Source organism: Cetorhinus maximus, chromosome 5 (assembly GCF_964194155.1).
Source record: "Cetorhinus maximus chromosome 5, sCetMax3.hap1.1, whole genome shotgun sequence".
In the NCBI taxonomy this organism is placed as follows: domain Eukaryota; kingdom Metazoa; phylum Chordata; class Chondrichthyes; order Lamniformes; family Cetorhinidae; genus Cetorhinus; species Cetorhinus maximus.
In genome coordinates, this window is record NC_135883.1 from 23058846 (window position 1) to 23075416 (window position 16571).

Consider the following 16571-nt stretch of genomic DNA (forward strand, 5'->3'; position numbering starts at 1 on the left):
AAAAGAAATTTTATTGATTGATTGATGGCCATATAACCTTATGTTTCACGTTGGTGAAATTGAGTTTGTCAAGAATAGTTCCAGCAAGAACAGTGCATCATTTCATTTAATTCCCCTTGTACCTTTGCTGTGCGCATACTTTCCAAATACATAAACTCGTAAGGAATTTCCATCTCCTTGCCATTCATGTTGAATTTCTTATTTCATCTTTTATCTCATTTCAAGCAAAACCGTGATCTTTTAAAAATTGAAGTAAGACCTTTCTCTCATCACCTACCTCCTAAGTTAGGATAATGGCAATCAAGAAACCAACAAGATTCTGAAAGCATTTCAGCAGCAATTCTCCACAAACCTGAGGCTTTGCTGTCATCTGCATACTCTGCCTGCTAAATCATCTCTGTCCTGTTAACTGGATCATACCTGCATTTAGCTCTTTCCTTGGAACAAAAGGAGGCCATTTAGCCCATTGAGCCTGTTCCACTATTCACTAAAATCATGGTTCTGACCTAACTCCATATCTTTGTTCCATATCTTTCACTATGTAAAAGCACACTGTTACTTTGTTTCTAATCTGGTGGGAACTTTGCTATTAATTGATTTCCTCGTGATGACCATCAGCACTTTGTAGATTTTTTCCCTTAGTGTCCTTGGGTATTTACTGCCCATCCATGGGTATGCATTTTTAACATTAGAACCTTCAAACCAGCAATATCAAAATAATTGTAAAAATTCCCAATGTGAATGTAATGGCATTAGTGTCTGCCTGAGGCAGAATCTCCCAAGTAATTACTTCCTCTGTTAACGATTAAGAGTTAATCTTCAAGCTTCATACAGGAAAGATTCATAAATTATCATCAATGGACAATAGTAGGAGTATTATTGAACTATTAATGCATTGTTTGGACTGGTATCTGATTTTGCTACCCTCATTTGTAATCATTATTTTTTAAATGGAACTGTAATGTAAACTCACATTTGTAATGTATGAATTAACAACATAGGATGTTCTTTATCATAAATGGGAGTTTATCTTTTGGCTGCATTCTGTAAATATTCATAGCCCATATTTGTGCTTTTCTGCAGTTAGATGTCATACGTATTTCCCCTACTAATGACATTACTATTATTTTGAACAAGAGAATATTTTCCCGTAGTACATTTATTTCCTCTATGTCCTTCAAATTGTTGTATAGAATTTTTGAACAGTGGTTACAAATACTGTCTGTTATATAGGTTTTAAAAATGTGTTAAAAGTTGTGAATGATGTATGATACACTTAATTGTAAAGTCGATGCAACATTAGTGACAGATCAATGGTAACCAATAACATGATTGCATAGACAAATGGTGACAAATCAATTCCAAAGAAATGTATAATACAGCCATATTGTCCTCTGCTATCTAGCCCACCCGTGGTTCGCCTGTTGCATCACCTGCCTCTAACCTGCTTCACATCTCTGTTCCCAGATTCCTCCAAGAACCCCTCATTCCATCCTGCCACATTCTAAGTGCACCTCTTTTAGCTTCTCTTCTCATGGAGCCCCAACCTTGCCTGCTGCTCACATTTCCCCTTTGAAGCTCGTCCCCTTTGAAAGCTACATTTTAAGTTGTGAATTATTGCTTTACCTGATTACTTGTAATTATTTACTTTAGTGTGGCAGAACTTTTGGAAAAGCATGGTCTGCAGAAACCAATCTCATTTGTAAAGAATACACAATCAAGCCCAGATGAGGCTCGCCTGCTTATGGTGCGGTTAACCAGACATGTTGGGCGCAAGTGAGTATATGTCGAATTGCTTTCTAATAATGTAATTCAGAGATGAGTTTCAACATGCATTTGACCTCCTTTTTTCTTCACCAAATTAACTGGTGTATTAGAAGCCAATATTGTGGTGAGGCTCAGCTTGTAATTAAAAAAAAACTTTGCTAGAATGAACTGGCAATGCTTCTCTCACTTTCTCTTTACTCGAGAGACCTGTACTCTGGAATAAAGCATTTGAATGATGGAGATAACTAAACTGTGACTAAGTAAATCTTCAAATTTTCTATAAAGAAACAATCACAGAAGTTGTGTGAGGGTGTAAACCATGAAACACAAAATTGACCAACAAGTGACCAATTTCCTTTTTTGAGGGTGTTATGTATGCCTAATGTTATAGTTTGTATCTTTTAGAGGTATAACAGCTAGAGGCTGGAAACCCGCACAGACTTAAATAATCTTTTGAATTATAATTATCTTACTGGATAAGGTCAGAGTAAAAGATGGGTGTTATAAAATGACAGGTGGGCTTACTTAGCTAAAGGACTGGAGACATGATATCTGATGTTATTTCAGTAAAGGATAGAAATGATTCATATGGTTTCCCAGAACTAAGGAAAACTTTGGAATTAAAAGGTAGTTAATTTGCATTTCTACCTGGGAGCCGGTCATGTGTGTCACATTGCCGTGGAGATGTGTGGAACTTAGTGAGATTGGCTTAGAGTTAAGCGCTGTGAATTCAGTTAGTGCATAGCCAGCAGGTAAGACTGGTTATTGTTTGAGAAAGCAGCTAAAATACTGTGCCAACTTTGGGTCTCATGTAGCTTGTGGCTCTTTGGAAGTGAAGAGAAAAAGCCAGACCTATACCTGAAGTAGAATAAATGCTAGACCTCTCATCCATGATACAGTCTGTGATTGGGAACTCATATTCAGTATAAGACAAAGGGAAAAAACGGCTAGAAGCTTTGTTTAGCCAGAAGCTAAAAAATAAATCTACAATAATCCTCTCTGTGAAAGGCAGTTAATATTGTTGCAGTTGGTGTTCTGAAAGCAATCAGCTCGGTTGCGGTTTGAAACCTTAGCAGCCGGCTGTTGGAAACCAAGGGTTTTTTCTAATGTTTTAAGCTGGAGTCACAGGGAGACCTGTGCTTGGGCTGTGGAATCTAGAGTTGCGAAATCAGTAAAGGAAAGTTGGAGGTTCACTTAGCCAGAAGCTAATTGAAGGATTCCAATGTAATCTTGTACCTTGGAGAAATTGGAGTGGTTTCTGGACAGCTGTGATATACCTTTTGGGTTAGTCCCAGGATAAGTGAATTAAACAGAAAGATTTCGTAAGATGGAGGAATTCTTGGGGGCAACTAAAAAGTAGACCTGAACGTATAGCTTAAGTTTTTATAAGCTGTAGTGTTAAATTAATGCTTGCTTTCTTTAATTTCTTTTTGGTATAGAATAAAATTTGTTTTTGTTTAAACCAGTGAAATCTGTGGCCCAGTTCTGCCAGTTAATCACTGGGTGCTCTGATTCTTCTTTAAACGTTAACAGTCCCAACATTCCCTGGCTGATGGCAGACTCTAAAACACTATAAACCGAGATAATTAGCCCCACAGTGCACCACAGTATTTTTGATTTACCAGCATGTCTGGCTCAATAACTAATATTGAGTAGCAGATCAATGTGACTTGAGATTTTTCTCACAAAATGCCTTATAACTCGACAAATCATGTCTTACTGGCTGGAGAGTAAATTTAAAGTTTACCAGTTCACTGTGCTGGCAATCTACCTTTACATGATTAAGATATCTGCAATCTTGGAGGCCCTTAATCCTTGGCTCTTGGTTAAGCTGTATCTGAGCTCTTTGCACTTGGGTAAGTGTGACATGTCCCAATAGAGAGATTGCATGCTCTGTTACTGGTAAACCGAAAATCTTCCCATGTATATTTATAGGTCAGGAAAGGCACGGGTGATGAATGAGTGAAAATCTATGGAGATACAATTTGGGCGGCAGAGTTTTGGATTAGTTGAAATTTACAGATGTTGGATGATGGGAAGCTGGCCAGGAGAGCATTGGGGTAGTTGTTTCTGATAGTGATCAAAGCATGGATGAGTGTTTCAACAAATGGATTGAGGCAGTGTTTGTGATGGAATAGAATTGAATAGGATGCCAAGGCTGTGAGAAGTCTAGATCAACCAAGCATGGTGGCTGTGTAAGTAGATGGAATTGGTGGCAAGGGTGCGAATTTCATATCGAGGCCGAATTCAGTAGCTTAGCCATGCAAATGTTTAACTGGATGAAACTGCAGCTCATCTAAGGCTTGATGTTGAGAAAGCAACCTGACAATAGTGTCAGTGGTGGAGAGGTAGAGGGATGTTACTAGCATACATGTGGTAGTCGACTGCACATCTTCAGATGATACTCCCAAATAACAGTATGCAGATGAGGATAAGGAGAAGGATTCCGGAAGTAATTGTGCAAGCAAGAAGGAGAAGCCAATGCTGAAGTTGCTGTAGCTATAATTGAATTGGTAAGCGTGGAGCCAATTGAGAGCAGTCCCACTGAGCTGAACGATAAAGCTCACTGCCCTTATGTATCACCTTGATCACTGGAATATTACAGTTCATGATAATGCAAGGGGGTGGCAATTTTCCATTTGAGCTGAAGTCAGGTTCTGAATTTGGGCAACTTTGTGCCCAAGATAGCCACAAAAAGGAGGGATTGGAGCCAGTGACCCTTTCCCCATGAAATCGGTAATTAAACTTCTAAAGTAATGGGTATGGTAATTTTAAACCTCTCTTGCATTGTGAACCCAGGAACCCACCTGTAAGCGAGAGTGAGTGGCGAGGCTTGCTGCAAGACCTGTTGGAAATGCAACGTTCAGTATACAAGTGTCTGGACTTCAATATCTGCTATGAGGTAAAGCACTGTAGCTATAGGTACTTACCTAGTCAAATCTGGAAATGATTAGAACCTCTTCAAAAGCTGAATTTATTTAAAAAGTATTCTAAAGGTTAAGGGAGGTTTAACTGCAGAACTTGATGATTGAGTGATATGAATTTAAATCTCAATCTGAATTAGTACTTGTGCTTTAGAGACACTATCTTGCACTTCTATTCCACCTAATTTCGTGTGCATTTGGAACAAGGGTTGGGAATCAGACAGGATATCATTCCATTGATTTACACCATCATGGTCCTACTTTAGGAATTTCACCGTGGGATTTATTTATTTGTATACGGGGGCTAATTAAATAAGATGATCATGTTTATTTGCAAACTTTTGTATATTTTCATCATTCTTCTGAATGCAATTAAATTTCTATTTCCTTTTTGAACAATGGAACTTGGCTTTTGTGCTGTGATTGTTCCTTTTCTCTGGACCAATTTACGCTATGTTGTTGCCTTATTCAGAAGAAGTGGTATGATACCAGAACGTTGTTTTTTAGTCAGTGAAATTTTAAGGAGGACCACATGGGCCAAATGGCAACTATTTGGTGCCAGATTCTTTAATGGTGTTATCTGTTCAGATAGCAATCTATTCATTTTGCATTCAAATTGAATTGCATTAAAATAATTAGCTGATCGAATAAAGGGATATCACATACCTCATTGACATTGTATTCCTCATTCATGTTCTCCGCCAATCTTCCCTCATAATGATCTCTCTCCTGGAAGTCATGTTTTTGTTTGTTTATGTTTATATAGGCTCCATTGCAATTAGTGGGTTTTACTGCAGTCTTCTTTAAAAATAAACTGAAGTGTGAATGCAGTGAGACCTTATACATGCTGTCGGCTGGGAGAAACCATCAGAATTAAAATTCCTAGGAAAACAATCTTTAATTTCAATGGTTTTAAATGACATGTTAATTTGTATGTGAACAATTGGTTCCATTCAAAGAATGAACATAGTCAAACTCAAGGTCAGTAAATTAATGAGCCTTTAACCAGCTGCAAGTCCTTATCTGAAGAATGACAGTTTTCTTTAAAAAAAAACATTTCATTATTTCCAGAGCATATTTTGATCATTCTGTAGAAAGTCATGTTGTAATTGAGAAGGCACTTTTGAGATACGCAATCTCACATGGCATTAATTTATTTGGTTCCTACGCAGAACATTAATTTGACAGAGCGCAGCAATTACATTTCAAATGCATCGAATATAATAATATATTGGTTCCCTTGTAATTATTCAACTGAAAAGGCTGCTCCATTTACAATGGAAAAGAAAAGGCTTAAAATGATTGAGAAAGACATAAGGAAAACAAAAGCGAAATAATAGATCATAAAATAGTTAATTTTGAGAGAATGGGGATGGCACGAGGGAAGATAAATGGGTAAAAAATTCAGAGATAGAACAGCCGCCATTTAAAAAGTTAATCAGTTGAGTGTGGGAGAAATATATTTTGCTAAAAACCAAACCAACTAGCCAATAATGAATGAAGAGAAGTTAAGAATAAAGAAAAAGGCATGCATTCAATATGTCGACGATAAACTGTAGCAACATGGTTATGTTGGACCAGTTGTTCTGAAACCTGGACTAATAATTCAGAAACAGGAGTACAAATTCCATTTGGCAGTAGGGTAGCTAAATTCTGTTAATTAAATCCAGAATAAAAAGCTAGCATTCGTAATGGTGACCATGAATTGTCATCAAAAACCCATCTGGCTCGCTAATGCCCTTTTAAGGAGAGAAATCTAGTATTCTTACTTGGTCTGGCCTGCATGTGCCTCTGGACCCACAGCTATGTGATGACTTTTAACTGCCTCTGAAATAGCAAGCCATTCAGTTGTGACAAATTCTAATAAGAATAAAACCAGATGGTTTACCTGGCATCAATCTAAGCATTGGATACGACAAAGACACACCCATCCCTGTCGACCTTGCAAGTCCTCCTTACCAACACCTGTGGACTTGCGCTAAAATTTGGAGGGCTAGACCATAGACTAGCCAAGCAACAGCCTGACATCATCACACTCTCAAAGTTATGCCTTTCAACCAATATCCCAGCCTCCTCCATAACTGTCTTTAAGATGACAGTAGAATGGTATACAGTGGGAGGGGGTGGCCTTGGGAGTCCACAACATTGACTGTAGACTCCATGAAGTCTCATTCTTTCAGGTCAAACATGACAAGGTAATCTCCTGCTGATTACCATCTACTGCCACCAATCCCCCCCACACCTTAACTGATGAATCAGCACTCCACCATGCTGAGCACCACTTGAAAGAAGTACTGAAAGTAGCAAGAGCACAGAATGTACTCTGGGTTGGGGATTTTGTTATTCAATACCATGAGTAGCTTGGTAGCATCACTACTGATCAAGCAGGCCATAGCTGCCACACTGGGCTTGTCCGTCAAAATGAGGGAAAAAAATACTACTTGACTCATCCTCGCCAATTTAACTGTGGCAGCTGCATCTGTCCATAACGGAACAGATTGGAGTGACAACTGCACAGTCCTTGTGAAGTCCTGTCTTCATACTGAGCATACCCTTCATCGTTCGGCACAATCACTGGGCTGAATGGGATAGATTCAGAACAGATCCAACACTCCAAAAGTGAACATATGTGAAGCAATCAGGAGTAGCAGAATTGTAGTCAACCACAACCTGTAACCTCATGACGCAGTATTTCCCTCATTCTACCATCACCATCAAACCTCGTTCTATGCGGACTGTGGAAGCAAATCCGAAGAGCAGTAAAAGGCATACCTAACAATGAGTTACCAACCTGGTGAAACTGCAACACAGGACTACTTGCATGCTAAACAATGGAAGCAGCAGGCTAAAGGCAGAGTGAAGTAATCCTGCAATCAGAGAACCTTGAAAAAGCTCTGCTGTCTCACCACATCCAGTCATCAATGTGGTAGACAATTAAACAGCTCAAAGGAAGAAGAAACTCCATGAACTTCTCCATCCTCAGTGATAATGGAGCAGGAGTCCAGCACGTGAGTGAATAAGAGAAGCCTGAAACATCTTCAGCCAGAAATGCCATGTGGATGATCCATCTCGGGCTCTTCCTGGGATTCCCAGCATCGTTGAAGCCCATCTTCAGCCAATTTGATTCACTCCACACGACATCAAAAAAACGGATGAGTGCTGGATACAGCCAAGGGTATGGGCCCCAAGAACATCCCAGCTGTACCGCTGCAGATGTGTGCTGCAGACCTAACTGCACCTAGAGCCAAGTTACAGCTACAATACTTGCACCTATCTGACAAAGTGGAAAATTGCCCACGTATGTTCTGTCCGGAAAAACAGGACAAATCCAACCCAGCCAATTGCCATCCCATTAGCCTACTCTCGTATATCAGAAAAGTGATAGAAGGTATGATTGACAGTGTTATCAAGTGGCAATTACTCAGCAATAACTTGCTTACCGATATTCAGTTTGCGCTTTGTCAGAATGGCATAGCTCCACACCTCACACAGCTTTAGTTCAAAAGTGGACAAAAGAGCTGATTCCCAGGGCTGAATTGGGAGTGACTGCCGTTGACATCAAGACAGCATTTAACAAAGTATGGCATCATGGAGCCCTAGTGTTATGGCAGACAGATGGTAAATGCCAAGCTGCCCAAATCCCAGAGGGAAACTTGAAGCAGCTGCCGCAACTATTTTGCAATTTGTACTTAATTTGAGATGCAGGTTTTGAATTCAGTAAAAAGGTCACCAAGTCTTATAGGTTTCTTGCAAAACTAAATTAAACCTCTGTTAATAGAAGAAATTATTGTAAGCACATGCATAGATCTGAAAATTACTACCATGATAACTTCTAAAACCCCTAATTAATGTAAACCCCAGTTACGCCTTCGTTAAGGCAACAATGAGACACACAGATTTTAAAAGACGACCCAGGCAAAGTAACACACAATAGCCTGAACAGTCGAATTCAAAGTGAGTTTTTCTCAGCTTCGGTTCCTTTTAGACAACAGCCTGAGGCTTAGATGCTGGAGGCTTTTCACATTTGTGTTAGATCTTAGAATGCCTGCCCTTACACACCACCTTCTCTCCTTTATACATATTTTTCCCCTCTGAATGCAAATTCCCATTCTTTCACCATGTCTTTGGACTTCTACCTCTCTAATATTAAAAATCCATCAAAGTACCAATTTTACCAATAATCTTTGGGAAAAATAAACGCACTGTTTCTTAAACTTCTCCTGGCTAGGTGAAACATTTCACCCCCTCTGAATTCAAGCTAGTCTGGTTTATTTAAAAATGCAAATGTTCCCTTCATACTCACATTCTAAAACTTTCCCCATGTTTACCTATTTAACATTTCAAACCTAGCTTATCTTATACATCAAAGCCTTCAGACCAACTGCGTTTAATTCAATTAAGAGACACACACGCACACAGACACACACGTACACAAGTACACACACACATACAAACACACACGTGCACACTCACACAAACGGACACGCACACGCGCGCACACCCACCCACCCATAGACACAGACCGCACTATTACTCTACAATAAATTCTGATAACATTATGAAAATTATTATATCTTTCTGATACCTAGCAAAACTTAAGTTAATGGGAATTGGGGAAAACTTTCTGCTGGCTCTCCTAGCACGAAGGAAGATGGTTGTGATTGTTGGAGTCCAATCAGCTCAGCCCCAGGACATCACTGCAGGAATTCCTCAGGGCAGTGTTCTAAGCTCAACCATCTTCAGCAGCTTCACTAATGACCTTCCATTCATCATAAGGTTAGAAGTGGGGATGTTAGCTGATGATTACAATGTTCAGTTCCATTAGCAATTCCTCTGATAATAGAGCAGTTTGTGCCCACATGCAGCAAGACCTGAACAACCTTCAGGCTTGGGTTGTTAGCTGGCAGGCAACATTTGTACCACATAAGTACTAGGCAATGACCATCTGCAATAAGAGAGAGTCTAACTCCCCTTGACATTCAACGGCGTTACAAACATTGAATAACCCACCATCAACATCCTGGGTTACCATTGACTAGAATCTTAACTGGACCAGCCACATAAATAATATGGCTACTAGAGCATGACAGAAGCTGGGTATTCTGTGATGATTGATTCTCCAAAGCCTTTCCAGCAGCTAAAGGCACAAGTCAGGAGTGTGATGGAATATTCTGCACTTGCCTGGATGAGTGCAACTCCAGTAAGACTCGAGGAGCTCAACACCATTCAGAACAAAGCAGCCCATTTGATCAGCACCCCATCCACCAGCTTAAACATTCACTTTGCTTCTGAGGGTTCTTCCTGCTGTCATTTGCTATCTTGGCTGACAAAATTCTCTTTGGGGATATTGAAGGTCTAAATTATTTGGCGGTTAGGTAAAAGCTTAAGCTGACTGTAATATTTCAGAAAACAGTTGGCGAAGGGTTCTTGGAGTAAATTTTCCACTTCCCATTGTGTGGAGTCAGGACTGAAAGTTGAGCTGCCAGTCAGTTAATGGGAATTCCATTTTTCTTAATAAATCAGCTAAATGTGAGACACTCAGCATAAGTGCAATTCCAATAGAGTGTTAGTGACAGAAATGTTTTTAATAAATAAAATAAATAACCTTTACACTATCCAAAGCAAATTGAAGACTTTGGTGTCTTGCTGGAAATATATACCATTAATACCAACTTCTTTACATTGCACCCGTATTACTCCTTCACTATATTTTTAAGGGCTAGTCTAACTGACAACATAATCTAAATTGGTCCTTGCATGTTTTAAGGTTAAGTGTTAGTATATATTGCCTCAGTATAAAGTTCTGAATCTCTCCCTCTTGCAATCGAGCCTTGGACATAACCAGACATTTCAATTTTTAGATATTCACCGAGAGTCTACTATGTTCTAGCCGTTTGGAAAATATCCGCTTGGCTGGGCAAATGATGCACTGTAACAGAGTATCCGTCGACCCTCCCATTTGTGCTGCTTCCAGAAGCAAGATACAATCCAAAGTCAGCTATGAGAAAAGCATCAAATTGGTTCTTGCTGCTGCCAGAGAGTATTTTGACTCATCAGCCACCTTGACTGATAATTGCATGGATTTGGCCAGGTAACCTGTGAATTAATTTTACGCACTTATATTTGTCTATTTTTTTTGATGTCACAAGTATTAAAACCAATGTTTGTACATTAAGACTATGAATGTTGCAGCACCATGAGAGCTGCTAATGCTGATACCAGAAGTTTTTATTCTGGCGATGTAAGACCAGGTGCTACAATTGAACTTCACTTCTGTATCAGTCCAAAAATGATCAACATGAAATGCCCGTCGTATATTGTCACCTTCTGCTTTTCCTGCAGAAGACTTCCAGGTAGGTTATTGCATGGAAGATTGTACCTTGTGTGCAGAAGATCAAATATAACGGACCATGCAATAAGGCTAAATATTTTGTCCAAGTGAGTCATTTTGTTGCATATAATAGCACCCTAAAAGCTGCATGCAAACAATAATAATTCAAAACACCACTATCAAATTACAAACTAATTTTGACTAATTAAATTAAAGTACTCCTTCCTAAGCTAAATTTTCAGAAATAATTAGAATTTTTGACCAATGAAAGAGCCGTGCAAAACACTGGAGCTGAATTTTTGGCACAGTGGCAGGAAATAGGAATGGATTTGTTTTCGGGTCAGAAAGCAGTCTCTGGGAGAAGCATGGGTCAAGAGGTAACTGGGAGCAGGGGTCTGGATGCTTAACATTTTGGAGGAATAAAGAAGCTAGTTTTATGAAGCTTGTTAAATTAGCTTTTTTTTCTGCACAGCCATTTATTCTGCACTCTGCCATTCTGCCATTGATTTGTAATGATGCGCACACAGATGCTGAGTTTGAGTGAAATTGGAGTTTGAGTACTGGGCTTTGAAGGTAATGTGATGTGACAGACTTTTAACAATATAATGTCAGTCGCAGCCCTGCTTCCAGGGGTAGCAGGCACTGCAGGTAAGTAGTGAGACTTTTAAAAGGGTTTTTCTATTGACAAAGCTCGATGTCAGTGTTTCCAAGGTAATTTGAGAGCTAATGTTGTGTTCTACTGAAGGAAAGCGGTAGTGTAGTTATGTTACTAGTAGTCCAGAGGCTTGAACTGTGAATCCAAAGAATAGGAGCTGGAAACTCACCATTGCCGTTTGAAACTTTAAATTCAGTTTATATTTGGAAATAAAAAGTGGGTATCAGTTAAAGCAAGCCAAGAATTAATTTTAAAAAGCTTCACATTGGTTTAATTGAGCTTGGTTTAATTCCTCATTTAAAATAAAACTTCCTGACCCAGGCAACAGGATTCTTAATGGATTTTTTCCTCAAATTATTTAATGTTTTCATGTTATAATGCTAGAAAATGTTACTTTTAGTACTATGTCATCTTGTTATGCACAAAATAAACTGGGCCAGAATTTTTACCTCATTGGACGGGCTCGGCGGGGGCAGGTGGGAGTGGTTGGGAAGCTGACCGCTGCCCACGATCGGGCCCAGACCGCGATTTCACGCTGGTGGGCCAATTAAGGCCCGCCCAGCGTGAAACGCGTGCTGCAGTGCTCAGCGCTGCCTGTGTGGCGGGGGGGAGAGGGCAAGTGCACAAGTTCAACCATGTGTGCGGGTGCACGCGGGAAATGCTCCCTGAGGCACAGAGCTGCCTCAGGGAGCTGAAGAGTTTTGAAAATTAAAAGTAAACATTTTTAAAATGTTAAAAAGCATGTCCCCTCAGGGACGTTATTAATGAAATGTTTAAATTTTTATTTTATTTTTATTTGCTGTTGGAAACGTCATCCTGCCCATGGATGAGGCTTCCTAAAAATACAGGGGCCGCTTGGCCTTTTCACCTGCGGTTGGCTGGGCAGTGAAAAAATTTAATTCAGTGAATACTTTAATGGCTTTAACAGGCCTTTTAATTGTCGGCGAGTGTGCTGTCGACTCCCATGCGCGCCCACCACCCGCAATATCGCGCGATGACGTTGGGACACTCACTTGGCGTCATCGTGTGTTGTTTTACGCCCGTTTGAGTCGGACGTGCGCCCGCCCAACGAGGTAAAAATCCTGGTCATGGGGTCTGAAAGGATTTTCAAACCATATTTTGAATAATTCATAGCTTTGTTTTCTCCTTTTGGCTAGTTTGTATTGCTAATTATTTTCTGATTTTTTTTTATTAGCAGTTGCCGAAAGAAATAGAAAGCTTACAGAGACAGGGCACAGCATTTGACATGTTTGTTGAAATCAGAATGGCAATAATTTTTACATAACGTGTTTTTTGTTCATTGATGTGATGTGGGCATTTACTGCATGTCCGTAATTGCTCTTGAGAGGGTGGTGGTTAGCCACCTTCTTGAACTGCAGTGAAGGCACTCCCACAGTGCTGCTAGGGAAGGAGTTCCAGAATTTTGACTCGATGATGAAGGAATGACAATATATTTCCAAGTCGGCATGGTGTGTTCCCATGTGCCTGCTGCCTTTGCCCTTCTAGGTGGTAGAGGTAATGGGTTTAGGAGGCTCTGTCGAAGAAACCTTGACCAGATCGTGCATGGTGCACCAGTGGTGGAGAGAGTGAATGTTTATGGTGGAGGGTGAGGAGGCAGTGGCATAGTGGTATTGTTACTGGACTAATAATCCAGAAACCCAGGGTAATGCTCTGGGGACTGGTGAGAAATTGCAGAGCTCTGAGATTCACAGGGGTCTGGGTGTCCTAGTGCATGAATCACAAAAGGCTGGTATGCATGTACAACAAGTAATTAGAAAAGCTAATATAATGTCGTTTATTGTGAAGGGAATTGAATACAAAAGTAGGGAGGTTGTGCTTCAGTTGTACAGGGAACTGGAGAGACCACACCTGAAGTACTGTCTACAGTGGTGGCCTCTGTATTTAAGGAAAGATGTAAATGCGTTAGAAGTAGTTCAGAGAAGGTTTACTAGACTAATAAGAGGAATGGGTGGGTTGTCTTATGAGGAAAGACTGGACAGGTTTGGCTTATATCCACTGGAATTTAGAAGAGTAAGAGGTGACTTGATAGAGTAAGATCCTGAGGGGATCACTGAGGGGTCACACTCTTGACCTGTGCCTTGTAGCTTTAGGGAGTCGGCCTGGGTTGGATTTGTCCTTTTTGTGTACAGGACATACCTGGGAAATTTTCCACATCATCAGGTAGATGCCAGTGTTATAGCACTGTTGTAGCAGTGGTAACACCACTGAATATCAAGGGGAAGTTGTTAGACTTGGAGATGGTGATTACCTGACACCTGTGTAATGAGAATGTTATTGGCACTGAGCAGTCCAAGCCTGAATGTCATCCACTTCTTGCTACATGCGGGCACAGACTACTTCATTACCTGTGCAGTTGGAACTGAACACTGTGCAGTCAGAAGGTGGACATCCCCATTTCTGACCTTATGGTAGAGGGGAGGTTATTGATGAAGCAGCTGAGGATAGTTGGGCAAGAGACACCTGCCCTGAGGAACTCCTGCAGTAATGTCTTGGCATCCTAACAGCTATAACCATCCTCCTTTGTGCTAGGTATGACTCCAACCAACTCGAGTGTTTTTCCCCCCCGATTACCTATTGACTTCGATTTTACTAGGGCTCCTTGAAGCAACACTGGGTGAAATGCCTTGATGTTAAAGGCCGTCACTCGCATCTCCCCTCTAGAATTCAACCCTTGTCCATGTTTGGACCAAGGATTTCATGAACTTTGAAGCCTAGTCGTCCTGGTGGAACCCAAACGGAGCATAAGTTAGGATATTGCTGAGTAAGTGTCAATTAATTACTGTTTGTTATATCTTCCATCACTTAACTGATCATTGAAGGTAGGCTGATACAGCAGTAATTGGCCAGAGTGGATTTGTCCTGCATTTTGTGGTCAAGACGTACCTGGGCAATTTTCTGCTTTTTCTTTGGATTCCAGTGTTGGTAGATTCCTGTGTTGTAGCTCTACTAGAATGGCTTGGTTCTGGAGCACAAATGTTCATCCTACAGAATCATAGAATGGTTACAGCACAGAAGGAGGTCATTCAGCCCATCAAGTCTTTGCTGGGTCTCCATAAGACCAGTTTAACTAGTTCTACTCCCCTGTCCTCCCCCCTCCCCACCCGTAGCCCTGCACTTTGTTTTCCTTCTGGAAAGCTACAATTGAATCTGCCTCCACCACACTCTCAGGCAGTGCATTCCAGATTGTAACCACTCGCTGCTTTAAAAAAAAATCCCTCATGTCACCTCTGGTTCTTTTTGCCAGTCGCTTTAAATTTGTGCCCTCTGATTCTTGACCCTTCCGCCAATGGGAACAATTTCTCTCTATCTAGACAACTCATGATTTTGAACACCTCTATCAGATCTCCTCTCAACCTTCTCTAAGGAGGACAAGCCCAGATTCTCATGAAATTATAGACTGTGGTAGTATACAATTCTGCTGCTGTTGCTGATGACCCACAGCACCTCATGGATGCTTAATTTGGAGCTGCTAGATCTTTTCTGAATCTATCCTATTTAACACAGAGGTAGAGCCACAATAGAGGGTGTCCATTGCTATGAAGATACAACTTTATCTCCACAAGCAATGTGCAGTGGTCACTCTGACCAATACTGTTAATAAATACATCTGAAAGAGGTAGATTGTTGAGGAAGAGGTCAGATAGGCTTCTCTTGGTGATGGGTATTAAAGTCGCTTACCCAGAGTACATTCTGTGTCCCTGCTACCCTCAATGTTTCTTCCAAATGGTGTTCAACGTGGAGGAGTACTGATTCAGGGAAGATGGTAGGTGGTAATCAGCTGGTTTCCTTGTCATGATGCTATGAGACTTCAAGGTGAGCAGAGTCGATGTTGGCAACTCTCAGGGCCACTCCATCCTAACTGTATACCACTGTGCCACCACTATTGTTTCATTCCTATTGAGTGATTGACTGCAATTGAAACAACAGAACTTTGAGTAACCCTGAGACCCATTGCCAGTGCCCAGTACTTTTATAATGGATATTTTAATAATGAATTTCTTAGCCACAGCAGCTGTAATGTCAACAGTTCGGATGTTGGCCAGTCATCCATTTAAAGGGTACAAAAACAAATTGCCCAGCTGGTCATGAAAAAAGCTGGAATTTCAGATCATGCTTGGAAGAGAACTGAGCTGTTGGTGTTGTCCATCCATTCTTTAGTTGTTTTCAGGTTCTGTACCTTTCACTTTTCAAGCTGTTCACAGCCAGTTGCTGTTCTGTAAGCAATGAACCTTTGCATTGAAGTCAGAGTCCCCATGTTATGGTGTGGCAGGATTCTAATATTCCATTATCAGGTAAAATTCCAGCAACTTCAATCTTTGTTGACATAATTTTACACCCTTTTATATACTTGAAGGTGATTTGAATGCCATCAGGGGTTATTTTCTGACGCAAGCCTTGCCTCTGGATTTCTTGCCGAGCAGCAATAATTCCATTGTCAAATGTCTGTCTCACCTTTATGTCAAGATTTGTGTTATCTTTGTTCTTGGCAGTTTCTAAAGACATCAAGCTGAAAATGTTGTTCAAGTGCACCCTAATTAATTCAGAGACGTCTGCTTTATTTCATTCAGAGTAGTGTTGCACAGGATATATGCAAGTGTTGCCTGTCACAGAGGATCCTGCAGCAGATTGGTTGACTTGGCCTTGATGAATTCCTGCACATGTGTCAGCAGTACCTGTTTTTCTGGTGCAGTTGAAAGAATGTTTGGCCACTGGAACGTTTGGAATTAGAATCTTTATGAAGCTCAGCCATGTGTAAAATCCTTAGATTTCTCCTTTTTCCATTTATATATAATTGATTAATAATACTTGGCAAAATATATATCTGGTACATGGGCAGAACATTTAATGCCACTGTGGAGCTTTTAATGTTCTC

General features: G+C 40.5%; 1 protein-coding gene across 2 annotated transcripts in view; it reads left to right on the forward strand.

The window, feature by feature from the left end:
* The window catches only part of nbas (NBAS subunit of NRZ tethering complex), a 248466-nt gene that overhangs the window by 108403 nt on the left and 123492 nt on the right, over positions 1–16571 (forward strand). For both annotated transcript variants that reach the window (XM_078541594.1, XM_078541595.1), the window contains exons 28-30: positions 1654–1776; positions 4567–4669; positions 10553–10782. In XM_078541594.1, coding sequence (XP_078397720.1) covers positions 1654–1776; positions 4567–4669; positions 10553–10782 — 456 coding nt within the window. The remainder of the gene's footprint in view (positions 1–1653; positions 1777–4566; positions 4670–10552; positions 10783–16571) is intronic.